Source organism: Solanum dulcamara, chromosome 6 (genome assembly GCF_947179165.1).
Source record: "Solanum dulcamara chromosome 6, daSolDulc1.2, whole genome shotgun sequence".
NCBI classification, from domain to species: Eukaryota; Viridiplantae; Streptophyta; class Magnoliopsida; order Solanales; family Solanaceae; genus Solanum; species Solanum dulcamara.
Genome location: NC_077242.1, coordinates 6,610,581 through 6,629,147, shown reverse-complemented (window position 1 = coordinate 6,629,147; position 18,567 = coordinate 6,610,581). Strand labels below are relative to the sequence as shown.

Below are 18,567 nucleotides of genomic sequence, written 5' to 3'. Positions count from 1 at the left end.
TACATCAAAAAATTTCTTACCAATTTCTTTCACCGTTGGTATACCATAACGACTGGAGGGGTCGTTACATTAAATGAGGGCGACCAAATAAGACCTTGATGAAAATTTTACGTAATTTCCCCTATAATTTTTCTTTGGGCTAATTGCAGCATATCCATCTAGCAAAGCCCAATGTGCTTTGGAGGCCCAAAATGATATGTATGAGCTTTTTAAGAGCATCTACAAAAAATTGGGCTTAGATTTCCGAATAGGATGCTGATTTTTCCAACAAGACCCTTGAGCTTCATTAGCTCCTTCCATTTTCCTCTTCAACAATTCTGCAACAAAACAATTACTTCAATGGACTCCTCAAAACTATTCTCCACAACAACAACAATAGCTGCTGATCATTCTTCTTCAAGACAATTTGAACCCCACAAAGTAGTCAGCAATGGAGAAGCTGCAATTAGCCTTCAAGAATGGAGGGGTTGGGGGACTACATCAACTGTACCTTCCATGGTTACTCAGGTAGTTGAAGATTTGAATCTTTTGGAGAAAAATGTTGATGCCCCCATGGTCTTTGGTGGAAATCATGGCAAACTTTCGGTAAAAGATTTGATTTTTTTCTTCCCATTCTTCCCTTCTTTGTGTTTCCCTTGTACATTCTGCATTCTTGTTTCAGATTAACTGTATTGCTATACTCAGACACGTAGAGCAGAATATTTGCAATGATTAATTTGAGGATTTGGTGAAAACATAAAAAAGAGGTTGCTTAAAAATTGAATGTTGTTAAGCCAGATTATGATGGATTCTCTATGTCAGAAAAAAGGCAATCTCAATTCTCAGCTGTGCATTGTGAGCTAAGTTGCGCGACTCTTCACTTTTGATGCTGCAACCGTGTCGGATTCACCAAAAATGCACTAATTTTGGAGAATTCATTTTTGAAGAGTCTGAGCCACATAGGCTGTGAGTTTGTTAGTTGAATTTATTGATGGGTTACTCCTAGACAAGTAGTTAGGGCCAATGATTATTTTTTTCAATCAATGCATCTCTACTCCGCAAAGTAGGGGTAAAGTCTCCCCACTTGTGGGATTTTGTGGGATCTCATGGGGTATGTTGTTGTTGTAATGCTAAACATAGGAATACTGAATGTCACTGATGGACTTACTGTTATATGTCGTTTGTAGAACTGCTTCCCTATGGACCATTTATTCAGTAGTAGTTGTGCACAGTTGATACAAAATAATAAGCTTCAGATATTTCCTCTTACTCCTTTCCTCTCTTATCCTTTCTAGTTGAAATTTCTTTTGGCAGGGTATGCCGTGCCTGAATTTAGACCATACCAGACTCTTCTTTGTTTGAGCTACTTCCACGGAAGATCTCACTTGTCCTAGACAAGTACATAGAGATCTTTGTGGGACAGTTGGCGGAGCCAGGATTTTTTGTTAAAGGGTGTCAAAAAAAGTATAATTATGTCGCTAGCTAGAATCAAACACGCAACCTTAAGTAAGTTTTGCAACACCTTAACCACTACGTTGAACCTCCAACTTGTGTCAAGAGGTGTATATACTGATTTATATACCTATAAAACTAAAACATGACCTATCTATACAATATAATTTTCCAGCGAAGGGGTGTCTTCGACACCTCTCGAGCAAGGGTAGCTCCGCCCCTGCCGTAGAGGGAGTCTCAATTGATCACCCCACATCAGTGGCGGAACCAGGAATTTTATGAAGGGGGTTCAAAAAAAATTAAACACGCTAATCAGAAAAAAAAAAGTGCTTATTAGGATTCGAACCCGCGAGCTGAGACAAGCTAAGGCGAAATATTGAACTCCATTTGCCATTGAGCTAATCCTTTGGCTTATGCTCAGGGGGTTCAATGTTAAATATATACACATAAATTAAAAAATTTATCTTATATATACAGTGTAATTTTTTAACGAAGGGGGTTCGGATCCGAACCCCCCTCACTTGCACGTGGGTCCGCCCCTGCCCCACATATCGACGGTTTTTTAATGCCTTATCCTAGGACCGTTATCATATTTTGCAACAATATGAATCAGCACCAACTATTTTTTTTTAATCCCGAATCGATTGGAGTTGGCTATATGAATCATCTAAATCCATTATGCTTTATTCAGGTCTATTTCATTCTAGGTATTGGACTCTCTATTCACGTCTGTTCTATTTCAATACTAAATATTTTCCTTTAAGGCAAGTTAATTTGTCTAAATCGCACACTTATACTACAGGGTTAATTAAGTTTATCCCTCTACAGATTTACAAGCGTTTGTGTATTTGTTCACTAAAGCTCGTATCACTTGTAGAGATCCTATGCTTTCATTATGTTGTGTTCTTAATTAGGTTCACATTGCTAATGGAATTTTTTAAAATCTTTTTAGGCAAAAAAAATTCATGTAATTTTTGTTCTACCGCACCCATTTCTGTTACTAACAATCATTGTAATTTCATACCTACAAACCAGTTTATCGGGAGGTCTACATAAGAGGCTACCTTCTTTCACTATATTCTCTCTGTGTGCTATTTCAACTGTCTATCAGATTTGATCATTTATAATACGATATAATATTTTTGGGTTCACAGTCTTCCTATAAAACATGCCTCGCCTTATTAAGTATTTTTCCATCCCATAACCAAGGTATGGCCTAGTGGTCAATGAAATGAGTGCAAATTTAAGAGACAAGGTTCATATTCCAGGAGAGACAATATCACTAGATAGTTTTCCCATCTCAACAAAAGGAAATCATATGTCTAACCCTTGGTAGAATTATGATACTTATGCCGGTGGGAAGTAGTAGGTACCCCATTGGAATAGTCAAGGTGTATGTAAGCTGGCCCGGATACCACCATCATTAAAATATATAGAATACTTTTCCATCCCATAGCACTCCCTTGTCAATTCTATGTTTTACAACAATTTTTTAATAAAATCCTTTATTTGACAACAGAATGTCCATACTAATATGTTGTATTTTGTATTTCCTTGGAATATCTCTTGTTATTTATATTTATCAAGAGAAAGATTCTCTTTGTATTTATATTTAAACTTTACTCTTGGATAAATTAAAATTACAATAATTTGTAAATGAAACTGATGATTGATAACAAAAAAAACAATTAACTACCTAGAGAAAATGAATAAGATTATTAGCTTGCAGGACAAAACAAATTTGGAGTTAAGTGTGTTCACTTTTGAATGACATACCAGCTTTAAGTCACTTCTTAACTGGGCAATGTTTATTTGCCAATCCTCTTGAGCAAAAGAAAAGAGAGATCAAATTTATAACATAGTGAAGGTAATGGTAAATACATGTATTTCGGTGATTTCAGTTGATAACGATTACCTATCTTTAATAAGGAACTTCATATCTCTACCTCAGACTTGTTCATCTCTTTCAAAATAACTTGTTCTTTAACTGATCAAAAAATATTTAATTGCCCTTTATTAGCTCATATCTCTGATCTGATCTTTAGGGTGACTTCAAGGTGCAAGAGGATAAAAAGCATAGAGCAAAATATCAATCTTTAGGTGATTCTGAACAGAAACTCCAGTTCTTTTCAGCTCGTCAAATTGCATGTCGTGTGCTTGGAAGTAGGGGTTACCTTTGTCAGAAGGTAAGCATTTGCTCATCAAACCAGGGTTGTTTCACATTTTTATTCTTGTTTGTGGGATCTTTTCTGCATTATAGCATGAAATATTGCTGTTATCTGCAGATTGTCCCTTAGAAAGGTTAACTTTTTTGTCACAACGAATAGGTTTTGATGGCATCATATTTGGTTTTGGTTCTGTTTTGAATTCTTAAGTGTTGGCTTTCCTCGAGCGATTGTATGTGCTCAAAACTTATTGCATGTCCTCTTTGGAATCGGATGCGGTTTTGGTTGTACATGCACCCAAAGGTACAAAAGTTTACCATCCGTCTTCATCTTCTTTCCTTTTTTTCATTAAAACCTTTCATTTTCTTTACATTTACACTCCTTTTATAGAAATGATCCATAATTGATGTTTTTCCATCCTTGCAGGATTTTTTGCGACAAAATAACACAGGGAAGTTGTTGTGGCAAATATTTGGCGTCCAGGCTGCTACGTTGTGTCTTTATGGAATAACTGAACATGAGGATATGATGTGGGATGCACTCAAGCTTGCAGGTTTTCATTTGTTTTTAAATTTGTTCACCAATTCAACACTCTACCATGATGAAATAGCTGTAGAGTATGTCCAAGCATGAGTCTTGAAGCCATCCGAGAGTGCTCATAACCTTCACTCGATTCCTTAACTGGATGCTTGTCTTTTATGAGTCTTGTTTACAGAATCTTGGAGTACACAGCTTACTGTGGTTGGTAAAATGATAAAAAATTGTTATGTAATTGAGCCAAGAGGGCGAGGGGTAGTGTCCTTGTAGGCATGTACACGTGACTCTGTCTACCCCAAAACATGTCGTGCCAAAATTAAATATGAATAGCAAAATATCATACAATATGTAGCTAACAAGTAACAAAGCAACAGATGTAATAAACCAAATTGGACTCTGTAAGCATGTGTTTTGCATGCTAGGTTAAGACGGAATTGAGGTGTCCTGCCGAACTAATTGAAGGGGAGCCTTGGAGCAATGGTAAAGTTTTCTCCGTGTGACCTATAGGTCACACATTCAAGCTGTGGAAGCAGCCACTAATGCTTGTATTATGGCAGGCTGTCTACATCACATGCCTTGGGGTGCAGCCTTTCCCCAGAGATGCTTTATTTACCGGGCTGCCCTTTTTCCCATTAAGCATGTAAATCACTTCAAGTAAATTAGTGGGTGGGTGGTCTGTTTATAACATGTGCAAGTCATGATAATGTCAAATTCTTGGATCACTCTATCTTTGACATGTCTGCGTTAGTAGAAAATGTTGCCAGCCTTTTGTTAGCTTCCCCTCTCCTAATTGTTTAACATGTTTCTCAGTTTTGGTCAACTTCCTGACAATATCTTGACAACAGCAAAGAGGAAAATTCAGTTATTAACTATCTTATTCAACTAATGGACCTGTTGACATAAATTTGAATGATGCAGTCAAGAACATTAGATTATGGATTAACTTAAGTTTAGATGCCATGTTTGAATTTTCATGGTAATGGGAACATGATCACAATTCTATCCAGTTTCATGATCACAAGTTTTCGGATGTTAAGATAATACATCACTTATAATTGACACCATCTATGTAGCATGAAAAGAGGAGATAGCTTATGGAGCCAAGTTAGTGTTACGTATCCTGTTTCTTTATTTAAACAAGTTAAGCTTTACTTGATTTAATCTTGTGCAACCTTTTTTATCAGAACCTTCCAGGAGACTACCTTTTGATTTGCATTTTATATAATTTGCAGGAAAAGACAAGGTTTGGTGTCTTTATCCCAACAAGAATGCACCAACAAATTCTGTCAAGGATAGCATGGCCGGGCTTTCTTTTGCACATGTAGAAAACCATCATGAGATGGTACTCCATCCTAACTTTTTTCTTGGTAATATGGCTAAGTTGTCATTGGCAAGATGAGTTAGGGGAAGCAAAAGTAGAAACAAAGGAGCAATTCATTTTCCCATTCTTTTCTTCTCTGGAAGCAATTCTGGGGAATGATGTCGAAACTGGGAAAAGTGAAAAGACTTCTCAATCCCTTAGTAGAAAATAATGGAGTTACCCAGAAGGAAATTTTAGAGATGTAAATTGGTTTTACTTCTCTATCTCTCCCGAACCAATAGAGGGGATAAGCTATTTTGCTTCTTGTTTTTCTCAAAACTATTTTGCTTCCATCAAGTGAGATTCTGTCTTTATGTTTCTCTTGCTAGTCTTTGAGTTAACCGTGTGTTTTCTGTTTGAGTGTAATCTTTATTTAATATGGTAAACATCACTCTCCCAAAGCTCCGGCCTTACCCCCCCCCACCCCCACCCAATATACACACGCAACAACAACAACAACTAGGAGCTCAAGAAGGGTCCTTTTACATTTTGATTCCTTGGTGATTCAAACTTCCGCCTTATGGTTGGATGTATGGGTTTTTACCTCTATGCTATCCACCCCTTATCCTTGAATAAAGTTACTGTCTGGCTAAATTACAATGACGAAGACTTAAATGGCGTGGAATGCACCTATTTATATAGTCTGAGAATGTTTCTTCCCGGTGCTATGCAGTTTTTTTTTTTTGAAACTGAAAAAGAAATGCTATGCAGTTTCTTTTGAACATGTGTTTGTCAATATAATTTCACATTATGCCAGTTTGACTTGTAGTTTCGCTGCTCAAACCACATGACGGTAATCAGTCACGTGAACTTGTTTATGTGATGATCTCATTCTCCATTGTATGAATATTGATGTTTATGCTGTTATTTATAGGCAGATGGAGACCATTCCTTGAATTTTATTCTAATTGATGGGACATGGAGCAATTCAGGTGCAATGTTCAGCCGTTTGAAGGTATTTCAGCCCGCAAATGTAACTCGTAATTTTAAATTCATTTTCCATTACTAACTAACAATTTTTTGCCATCAACATTGTCAAAAAGACAAAACAACAACGACATACCCATACCCAATGTAATCCCACAAGTGAGGTCTAGGGAGGATAGAGTGTACGCAAACCGTACCTCTACCTTGTAGAGATAGAGAGACTGTTTTCGACAGACCCTCACCTCAAGTAGCGCATCTCAAAGTAGTCGGATGTCGCCATGTTTTCAAAAGGAAGAAAAAAAAAGAAAGATAAATAATAAATTGAGGTTTAATTTAATTTGATTGAAGTACTTATATTACAGCCTTACAGGACATTTGAAAAAGGTTCTGCCTCTACTGTGGTGATTACTTTAGTTGCTTAAGTTTGTTATATTATATGCACTGATTTCAATTGCAGTTGTGCGTGTTAGAACCACTTAAATTTATTAATAAAGCTCCATCAGGGGACGTAATAAGACGATTGACTTGCATAGCTGCCGAAAGGGCAGAACACTTGTGTCTTTAATGTGTATAGAACTTGAACTTTAAAAGGCACCAGAAATCACAAAAAGAGATTCCACAGATTGGTGTTGCAGTGAATGAGCAAATGATTAACATCTTCATCAACTTGCTTGGACAAAACAACAGCAGAAAATATATATTTTATTTCTCCTTATTTGTTAAATAAAGATGTCTCTTTCCTCCTAAGAGAATATGTAAGTGATTTAATGGTGAACTTTCCAGTACTCCCTTTCCAAATCCAGCTGTCTTCTTGCTCCATGATTTTGTTTGATGCAGGGAAGTTAGTATATACTATCATTTGAGCGATCTCAAGTCTTATACGTGCCTTCGAAGCTAAATTCCTCAAATGCCCTGGACACCATCCCTCCTAATCTCTTTAGCCACACTTGCATTTTTCTCACTGGAGATGGAAAGTATCTGCTATCCCTCTGACCTTAAAGGTGTATAACCAAAGTCTGATACCACAAATTTATCCTACCTCACCTCCCAGCAAATATGTTGAATCTTTTGTCGAAGTCCTTCCATCCCTTCATAATCTCTCTCAGAAGGACTGAATTACATGGACAGTTATAGAAGAGGTTATACATCCAGTGCTATTATCCACTCCATATTTGTATTTGCTTATTCGGAGTACATCCCAAAACATATCTTCTTCTGTAACGTGTATAAGACATACAAAAGAGAGGCACGTGTATAAGAAGTACAAGACTGTTAGTTGGATTTAAAAGAGTAAAACTTGGTACAGCAAATTATTCACAATATTTCTTTAGTTTCACCTCTTTTAAGCCAAGGGTCTATCAGAAACAACCTCTCTACCCCACAAAGGTAGGGGTAAGGTTTGCGTACATCCTACCCTCTCCAGACCACACTTGTGGAACTACACTGGGCATGTTGTTGTTGTTGTTGTATGTCTTTAGTTCACCTGTCATGCCAAAGTTGCATTGATGTTAAGATTTATTTGAGTTTGGAAAATGTGAATCAATTTCTCAATGACAAACAATTGATCTGAGATGTTTAATAATTAGGAACGGTACAAGTTAATGTGGGGTGAGGAGGAGATTCCTTGCATAACGCTGAACACAGGAGCATCCTTGATGCATAAACTCAGGTAGGATACATGATCCCAAATCTGCAGCGATGGCTCATTCATCTTTATTACTTTCTCTTTGGCTTTTCCCGAGTCATGTCTAACGTTTTGTCCAAGTGCAGACCCCAACCATCATGGGATCGTACGTGTACAGCAGCAGCAGCAATAGGCCTCCTCGATGAGCTGCATGACCTTCCAAATTTTGTTTCCTATGGATTGGGTAAACAGGCTAAAGCACTTGAAGATGCCGTGGAGGTTTTGTTCGAAGCACTCACAACTCGGCGGCTTCGCATGGGTAGGTCCATCACCCGTAAACAAAGACACAATCGTGACATCCTTTAACAATGGCAGCAGTAGTTTTCACCTTTCTGGCAGATTAACGTCAGCAATTTTAACGGTAAAAAACGTGTCTTCACAGACATTTCACTGTTGACAAATGGTGAGGCCAAAGGCGAGATGCTAGGCCACATATATACAGCAGAACGTCAATAGGACTAACATGTTATCATAGAGAAGTAATATGAGTTACAAGTTAGAGAGAGATCCAGATCATTTTGGACAGTTTTGCTTTCCCCAGTTTTTACACAATGTTTTGGTTCTCTATAGTTTCGCTTCATTGAAGTGTTTGAGTTGGAAAGAAAATGTCAGAACTGTTGATGGTAGTCATATCAGAAGAGCAATATTGTTGTGATGGGTTCTTTTATTGAATGTACATACTTTCAACTTATGTTGCTCGGACTTTTTGAAAATGTGGATCCTCCAAAAGTAGTACATTTTTAGAAGATCTGACACTAGTGCAATAACATTTTTAGACAGCCTGAGCAACATAAACCAGGTCTTGTTGCACTTGTAATCCTTTTCTTTAATACCTTCTATTATTAGTTATGTGTTGATTCTATAAATTATTCCCATCCTGAAATCACATAAGTCAGAGAGTCCAATTATTGAATTTTCTTAATTACAAGTTAAGTATGAAATTCATTTAATAAAGATAATATTATAACTTTAATAGCTGAAGGGTGCTTATCTCCTTCAATCATGAATCAATGTCTTGCCGGCTGAGATTGAATTGATGTTCATATGAAATTGTTACTAAAATAACCTGTCTCTATCTTTTTGGTTGTTCGACATTGAGTATTACTGAAAGCCACAATAGGACTGTCCAAGTTATGTAACAGCCTTAAACATCCAATAAAAGGAAGAGCGATAAGTTGAAGCTGAGCATTTTTGTTTCTTTCTTAAATTTCGTGTGAAGTCAAATAACATCACATAAATTGAAACGAAAAAAAGTAAGTTTTATCTAGGCAGGTGAATCCATGACACTGCACATCACATGTGCACTCTTATACCAAATTAAAGCTCGGGAGTTTAGATATAAGATTTTATACGAGAGATTTTATTTTTTACCCATAAGATATCAAAAATAGCACACAAGTAGCGACAAAGCCATAATTAGCAGTGGCGAATCCAAAATTTTGATCAACGGGATTTGAAAAATAAAAACATTGAGTTTAAACTTGAAACCTTAAGGTAAATTTTGAACCACTGAGTCAACCTACACGTGATGAACAAAATAAAAAAGGTTTTTCCTTGTTTGATTTTTAAATTTTCGTAGGATTTGGTCGGGAGCTTCCCAGTTTGAGCATGACAATTACAAGTAGATACTCAAGGGTATAACAGAAAGGGTGAAGTTCTTGTCCTAATGGGGCCTTCTGGCAGTGGAAAAACAGTCGGCGTAACAATAATGACACTTGTCGATATGCTACCGCCTGTTTACTAAGATCATAATAGATTATTAATACGTGCATTCCATTTATCGCGGAAATATTCCCCCATGTCACACTCGGAATATGGGGCCCAAAATTGTAGAGAAGCAGGATCCAAAGCGGTGGCTGCTACAAGAATAGAATATTTCAGAGCATTTGCTTCTGAAAGAATTTGAACTAATTCTACCACAGTTGAGCGTTTCTGTCCAATCGCTACATAGACACAAACACAATATCTCAAAATCTCAGAGGTGGCCCTTGAGTTCTGTTGTAATAGCCGTTTGAAAGGGAGTTCGAATGAACACCCTGACAACCCCTAGATCTTTCCTTGATAGTCATAAATATGGATTCAACAAAACAAATAGTTTTAATTCAAACTCTATATTTATATTTAGAGATTTATTGAATCTATACAAACACTCGATTCAAAACCTAATAAGAAAAAAAAAATTATTCTCCAAAATTCATAAACTAAAAATTCTTAGAGCCCGTTTGGATTGGCTTTAAGTTGGTCAAAACCAACTTAAAGCCCCTTTTTAGCTTTTGGACGTGTTTGTCTAATGCTGACTTTAAGCCATAAAGTTCTTAAAGTCAGTAAAAAATGAAAAGTTAGGATTCCTAACTTTTTTTTCCAAAGTGCTTAAAGTCATTTTCTTTGACCATGGAAATTACTTTTATATCTCTTATATTTTAACTAAATTCCCAAACTATCTTTTTTTTATTCTTTTAATCCTAAAATTCACATCATAAGCACTTTTATCCAAACACTCAACTGCTTATTTATAAAAATAATTTTCAGCACTTCAAAGTTCTAAAAGCACTTCATACATAAAAGTTGCTTTTTTGGGCTCTTAGTCTCATTCTGAGCCTTTGGCCAATTTGATATTGGGTCAAATCTGTGTCTGCTTGCCCTCTACGCACAACAAATCTTCTCACTGTCATATTTTAATACGTCATACCATTAAACCCAATATCAAAAAGAAGAAAAAATAAAGTGGTCAAAGCCTGCCAAAGAATCTAAACAAATTTGAACCGCAAAATCATACGTTCTTCAGTCAAATCTCATAAACATTGTTTTCCCCATCTTAAAAGGAAGAAAAGTTACAATTTGTGTGAAATTTGATCCTTGAAACAATCGTCTTGTTTTATAGTATAAATTCAGAAAATATAACTCATAATAGGACTATCAATTACAATATCAAATTCCTCTTCTTCTTTTTTCCTTGTACATTTCCATCCAAAACATTTTTTTTTAATTTTGCCTCTTTTGTGAACTTATCTATGAGCAGTGATCAACGTCTCAATAAACCTCAATCCATCAAATCTGGGCGCAAATTTATCTGAAGATGTTGATGCTTTCACAGGCTTTGAACGATTTTCATCCTTTTTCTTCAAATTATCGTCCTGAAACAAAAGAAAAGAAATTCAATATCTATTGCTATATATGCTTAAAGTACAAATCCCAGTTCATAGGGGGCGGAGGGAGAGGATTGGCTACATATTCGTTCTCAATCCAGTAGCTTTGGATCAAACTTTATTGTTATTTTTTTTTTTTAGAAAAAAGGAATAATTATAATGTCCAGGCCTACTTATACGAACTTGAACTAATTTCGTGGACATCTGTTAACTCCCACCAATTCAAATATCTGGTGGTTACCTAAAATTGAACTTGAAACATTATGATTTTCAACTCGATCACTAAGTCACACTCTTGATTCTACCAATATTTGTTAAATATGTAGGTAGTACTAATTTCAAATTCAGAACTCATAAACCTCGAAGACTCAGCCTATGCCATTACTTTAATGGTAGATATGAATCTCTGCCTAAAATTTGATTTTAACGAGAGAAAAAGAGATGAGATAGCGACATTAAAGCGACGTAGAAAAGAAAAAACAGAGGAAAATCCGCTAAAAACTTGAATATTTACCTTGCGAAGAGAAATTTGAAGTTTGGAAGAAGAATTGGTAGTGATGGTAGAAGAGATGGAAGCAGCAGTAGAAACAGAGGCTGCTAAGAGACCTGATTTCTTCATGTTGTTTTTGGATGAAAAATTATTTTTTTTGTGATAGAGATTTGTGGGAATCGATAGTAGTTTACAGAAAGTGGGAGGAAGTTGGGAGGTTACTTATACAGGGAGTAATTAGGACCATATAACATGAAGTCACAAAAAGTACGCCGCAATACAACCACTCTCTATTTTTTGACAATAAAACATTCAAAAAAAAACAATCACTCGTGAAATCGACGAATTTTGATAGACCAATAACTATTCGTTCATTTTTAATTAAATTTTTTTTTACTAATTAAAGAAAGATGGTTAGTCGTGTGTGTATATATATATATATATATAGAGAGAGAGAGAGTTTGAATTGGTTTATAAGTTGTTTTGAGTGTTTGACTGGTTAATTTAAAGTCATTTTATACTTAAAATAAACCCTAATAAATAATTGAATTTATTTGAATGGATTTATTTTAAGTAGCTTATAAATTGAAAACAGCTTATAAAATAAAAAATAAGTTGAACTACATCTATTTTTTTTAAACTTATAAGCAATTTTTAATTTATAAGTTACTTAAAATAAATTCATTCAAACAGGCTCATAGACTTCTTTATGTCGTCTAATTGTTTCATAATCGGTACACAGCAACTCCAATATGCATTGTATGAATTAGTGATCAATAAAATAAATAAAAATAATGAGAGAATCGAGTTTAATTTTTTTATAAAAGAAAAAAAATGTGAGCAAGATTGAGTAAATTATTTATATTTATACATGTAAAAGTTGATAGCCAATAGATTATAAAATAATGTCTAGAATAATTGAGGTGGGCTAAAACTAACCTTACGCTATTATTGTAAGAAATGTTTGCTATCTTTTTATTTTTACCTCCATTCATAACCTCATATTTGCAGCACAAGAATGATATTTGCACGAGTATCTTATTTTATTTATTATAATTAATCGACAAAAGGATCTTTTTAGTTCTTTTTGTACGTCAAAGAGAATAAGAATTTAGATTGCAAATGCCCTTTTATCAAGTGCACGCATTTTAAAGTTCAGCACTTATCCGAGAAATTTGATTAGATCAACTCAATATTATAATATTAATATTTTAATATTAAAAATCTATATGATAAATATTATTAGTTACAATTTTTTCATATTGAATATGATAAAAAAAATATATATTTTTTGAAATGTTAATCAAAATTCAGATAATTTAAAATTTTAAAATTATAATGATTCTAATACTAAATTTTAAAATTATATTTATAAAAATTTAAATCTTAGATACGACTCTAAGTGGCTTGTGTGATTTGCTGAAGTTTTAGATAATTCTACTTCATTCATCGATATCTCTGTTTTATCATGTGAAAAAGTAATTCATAATCTCAAATATAATAGTATGGAGATAAAAATTCGTTAAGAACACACAATAAATTTTATGATATCAAATATTTTTTGATTTACTATATTCTCCTTTTATTTCAAGGCACATTTGCACTGCCAGGTTGGATTTTTTTGGGAGACAAAGTTGAAGGTCGAAATTTAATAGGTAGATATTTTGAAGTATTAGACAAAGCAAATGAGGACACGTGTATGCATCACAAGAGTCCACGACAAGCTTTGATGTGTTTTCATGGCTTGTCTTTCGGCGGACCACTAATTACTACTCCATGGGAAGTTGACATCTTAGAATTCACAAAAAATTAACTTTTCCTTTCATTCGTGTTTTTCACGACCGAATGCTATCCGCCAGCCATAGTCCGCGGTTCAATGGGTAATTCAAAACAATTTTAGTAATGGGAAAACTATATAAAATAAATTAATTGTGAAATTATTTATTTAATTTAGACCTAATTTAAATTATTTATTTTTAATAGACTCATAATCTAAATTATTTGCCCTCTTACCCAATTTTCTCCCTTTTAATTTCGAGCATGACGTTATGCTCATGTCAGCATCACTGCTTCTCTTTGATACCATTATAGTATATATATACTTTTATGGTATCAAATGTGTATTTATGTTAGTGCCCTTTCCCTTGTTTCTCTTTGATACCATCAGAATATATTATACATTTGATAGTATCAAGTAATTTATCAAGCAGTTTCTTCTTGATACCATCAGAATATAATATACTTTGATAGTATCAAGAAAAAATAGATAGTGTTTCAACGAAACTGTTTGATATCATCCGAGTATATTATATACTCTCATGGTATCATATGTGCGAGATAGTTAAAAACAAAGAATATGAAAGTAATTGGGTATCCAATAATAAATAGTTTTTTTTTGGGGTATAACAATAATTATCCCTTTAGTAATGCTAATCAAAATTTGAATTTTATGAGTTTTATTTTTAAATTTAGTATATTATAAAAAATAATTTATATTCTGTACCGCAAAGATTAAATTTAAATGAATTGAATACTTCAAAGCTTCATTCGCTCCTAATTGAAGAGGCAGAAATAAAGGGAAGAAAGGGGTTCAATTATTTTTAAAAAAAATATATTATATATATCTAAAAAAAATTAATGATTATATATGAGCTATTGAATTTATTTAATGTAAGGGTATAGTCTACGACTTACGACCTTATCCTATCTTGGGAGATAGAAATACTATTTTCAGTAGACCCTCTGCTTAAGAAATTGAAAAGCATGTCAAAATATATCGAAAATGAAATAATGAAAGTGAAGAAACCATGCAAAATACCGTATTCAACATGACATCGTATTTAGAAAAAAGAAAAGCATAGAAAAGAAGGAACAATAACTTCAACAAAACAATCGAAATACAAAAGGCAGTAGATAGTAACACAAATTAAGGATAAGAAATTACACAAGAAATATTAATTCTACAACTTGTATGAAAGGATAAGTAAGACAACACTCCACAACCTACCAATCTTTTATCATAATTTGTGTCATCTACAATGTCTACCTAAGGTCATGTCATCGGTGAGCTGCAATTGTGTCATACTATATATAATCATTTCTCCTCAATGCTTTTTCGGCCTACCTTTGTACCTCTCTTGAAATCATCTAGTCAACCTCTCACACCTCCATACCGGGGTATTTGTGTCTCTACTTTTCACATGGCTGAAACATATATCAGTCTCGTCACCCTCATCTTTTCTTCCGCCACGACGACTCCTACCTTATCCCAAATCTTCCATTCTAATCCTCTCACTCCTAGTATACCCATACATCCATCATAATATCCTTATTTATGCAACTTTCATCTCCTAAATATAGGAGTTCTTGACTGGCCAATATTCGGCCGCATACAACATACTTGGTCTAATCACCATCCGATAGAACTTGTTATTAAGCTTAGCTAGGTAGCACCTTCTTGTCACATAATACTCTGAATGTGAGCCTCCATTTTATTATTTTTATCTATCCTGCTTTGAATATGAGCCTCCATTTTATTATTTTTATCTATCCTACACCAATACAATTTATGATATTATCATCAATCTCCATATTTTCTTTGATAATAGACCTAAGATACTTGAAATTTCCTTTTTAGATGACTTGTGCATCTAGGAATTATGTCACTGAACTTGGACTCCAAGTATTCCATCTTTTTCCTACTCAACCTGAATCTTTTAAACTCTAGGGTCAGTCTCCAAAACTACAGCTAAGCGTTAAGTCCATTGTGAGTCTCACTAATTAGAATTATCTCATCCACAAATAACATATATCATGACACCTCATCATGGATTCTCTTAGTCAATTTATCTATCACCAACAAAAAAAAATATGAGCTAAGAGTTGACTCGTGATGCAGTCCTATTACAATTGGAAAGTATCTTTGAATCTCCTTTTATTGTCCTTACTCGAGTCATGACTCCATCGTACACGTCCTTAATCACCCTAGTGTGCGCTATATATTCATATTCCTTCTAGCCACCAAGCATCGCCAAAGATTCTTCCTTGGGACACTATCATATGATTTTCCTAGATTGATACACAAACCATGTGTAAGTCCTTTTTCCTCTTCATGTAGTGCTTCATCGATTTCCTAACAAGATGAATGGTTTTTGTAGTTGGATGTACCGGCATGAAGCTAAACTGATTTTCAAAAATAAGCATACCCTTCTTCACCCTCATTTCAACCACCCTCTTTCAAACTTTTATAATGTGGTTTAACATTTGGATACTCCTGTAGTTGTTTACGTATTGCAACTCTGAATGTAATGATATATAAATTCTAATCTTTTGATAAATTAATATTTATATATAAGGGAATAACTCAGCAGCTTCTGATCGTACTGCTTGCTTGAGCAGCTTCTAGTTGTCCTGTCTGCTTCAGCTGCTTAAAGCAAGTAGATGGTCATTGACGTGTCTACTTATATTAATTTTTGTATTTTTTTTATTTTAATTTCTTTTTTACTCTTTTGGAATATGTTATATATTTTAAAAAATTAAGTGCGGAGTATTTTAAATTACACTGATTAATAATTTCAAAATTTCATGTAAAAAGTACTATAAATCACAATAATTAGCAATTTAAATTGGAACGGAGGAAGTAACATATATTATTTGAAATGATATAAAAGGTATAATAAATTACAATAATTATCAACTTGAAAATTTTAAAAACATAGACAAAATCTAAATGGTTCTTGAAATTTTATCAGTGCCATATAAATTGGGACAGAGAGAGTAACATACATTATTTGAAATTTATGTAAAAGATATTATAAACAACAATAATTAATAATCTAAAATATTTAAAAGACAAATAAAATTTTGATGCGACATAAAATGAAACAAAGTAAATAATATGTATTAATTAAAATGACATAAAATGTATAAATTATAATAATTATCAATTTAAAAATATAAAAAAATAATTTTCAATATCTCATAAATCAAGAAAAAAGAATAACATATATTGAGGCCATGATATCTTGTGACTAGTAAATTAAGAACATTTGAGAAAACACACGTCCAATCCATAGTGTCTTTCTAAATCTTTCTTAAATAAAGTATTTTTTCCTGATTTCGCGGCTGGTTTGGTTTTTTCACATTTGAACTTGTAGTATCCTTCCACGTTTCTCCTTCTCCTTTCAATTTATAGAATTTACCAAAATTCAAAAGACTTCTAAATACTTGACAAGAATTCGAAAATAAAAAAGTTATTCTACTCCAAGGAATTTGGAATCATAAAATAAATAAATAAATTACTAAAGTTAATGAAACAAAAACACCCAAAGGAGGAGAAAAGGACTCATTCGTCCAATAGTCAATTCAAGTAATGCCTATCAAATGGAGATTTTGTTTGTAGTCTATTATAAATATTATTTAATTAAATGATTTTTTTGGAGGAAATATCACATGAAATTTTCGTATAATTATTCTGTTTTATTCAAATCGTTAGTGGGCATGAGAGATTATTTTCTCTGCCTTTGACACATAGTATATAATTAGATAGAGTGTAACTTTAATATAATAATATATCAGAGTAGTATACATGGCAGAATTTTATACTATCAAATAATCTAAAAGATCATTATAGATAGTTATTTATAATAAGTAAAATAATATACAAAATAAAATAAAATAAAATTTGGAACGGATAAAATCATATTTATTATCCAACTAAGACGACTGTAGACCCATTTTGGCTGGAAATATTTTCAATTTGTGAGGATTATAACTGGCCAAGTAGAATCATGACGCATTTCATGTCCACTTCCTCGTCAGCCACTCTTTTTGCATCAACTATTAAACAGTAAATTATGTGACTAATAATTTGCCAGGCATGTAAGTGGTGTTCCTATTGGTGGGCCAAAATTCCAAATTGACAGATTAATGAAAATTTGAGTTTTATTTACTTCACTTGGATATATTCCCTTTGATATAGACCGAATTGATGGAGAGCGAATCGATACACTTTATGGTAAGTTTTTTTTAAGTAGATTATTATAATATTTGGTAAAAAAAAAATCTATAATTATGATGTCCGAATTTTGGTCACTAAGACTAAATTCACGAGATACTTTCCATCTTCAGGAACATGTATCAAGTTATTTTATTTACCAAGGCTAGGACATATGAGAATAATTCTTTTATATTTTTATCTCTACCTGATTCTCAATCCACTAAGTCATACCCTTGAGTGCATTATTACGTTTATAATTAGCAAAACTATCACTATAATTAATATATCTGCTTTGCACGGCCTAAAATAAAAGAAAGAAAGAAGATCACATGACACAACAATCACTTTAGCATCTGTTTAAAGTGTGGAAAGCAAAAAAGTATATCTTCATTACTCCCAATAGCTACACTCTTAAGAATCTCATGTTTGGTCCAACCACCATTGACATGAAACATGTTTACTCAAGTTTGATTAATTAATAAAAAATGAAATGTCATTACGGTCATATTGGCTTATCTTTAGTCACATTTATTAACCACCATTCATTTAAAATTATGGGTCAAAACGCAATACAAAAAAGATGGCAACTTGTATACCAATAGGATAATATGTATTCAGAGATAAGAAGATTATGTCACTCTCTCCAGTTCCTATCAGCATCTACTCTACCATCACTTCAAAACTTGAGCAGTTGTTTTATATTTAAAAAAATAATTATATTGAAATCATCCGTTATCCAAAATTCACTTACACAATTAATTTGGATTCGCACGAGTGAGTTAAATGCTTTTTAACATGCAAGACTCAAATCCAGAATCTCGAAATCTCA

General features: G+C 33.5%; 2 protein-coding genes across 2 annotated transcripts; one reads left to right on the top strand and one right to left on the bottom strand.

Moving 5' to 3' along the window:
* Positions 1-243: 243 nt before the first annotated feature.
* On the top strand, positions 244-8,973 carry LOC129893079 (uncharacterized). Its single transcript, XM_055968570.1, has 8 exons — positions 244-585; positions 3,477-3,617; positions 3,807-3,899; positions 4,023-4,149; positions 5,366-5,475; positions 6,368-6,448; positions 8,007-8,089; positions 8,191-8,973. The coding sequence occupies exons 1-8, from the start codon at positions 253-255 to the stop codon at positions 8,408-8,410; spliced, it is 1,188 nt and encodes a 395-aa protein (XP_055824545.1). The 5' UTR covers positions 244-252; the 3' UTR covers positions 8,411-8,973.
* Positions 8,974-10,807: 1,834 nt separating this feature from the next.
* LOC129892102 (uncharacterized) lies at positions 10,808-11,994 on the bottom strand. Its single transcript, XM_055967647.1, has 2 exons — positions 11,765-11,994; positions 10,808-11,238 (listed from the first exon to the last, which is right to left on the bottom strand). The coding sequence occupies exons 1-2, from the start codon at positions 11,867-11,869 to the stop codon at positions 11,110-11,112; spliced, it is 234 nt and encodes a 77-aa protein (XP_055823622.1). The 5' UTR covers positions 11,870-11,994; the 3' UTR covers positions 10,808-11,109.
* Between the last annotated feature and the right edge of the window lie 6,573 nt (positions 11,995-18,567).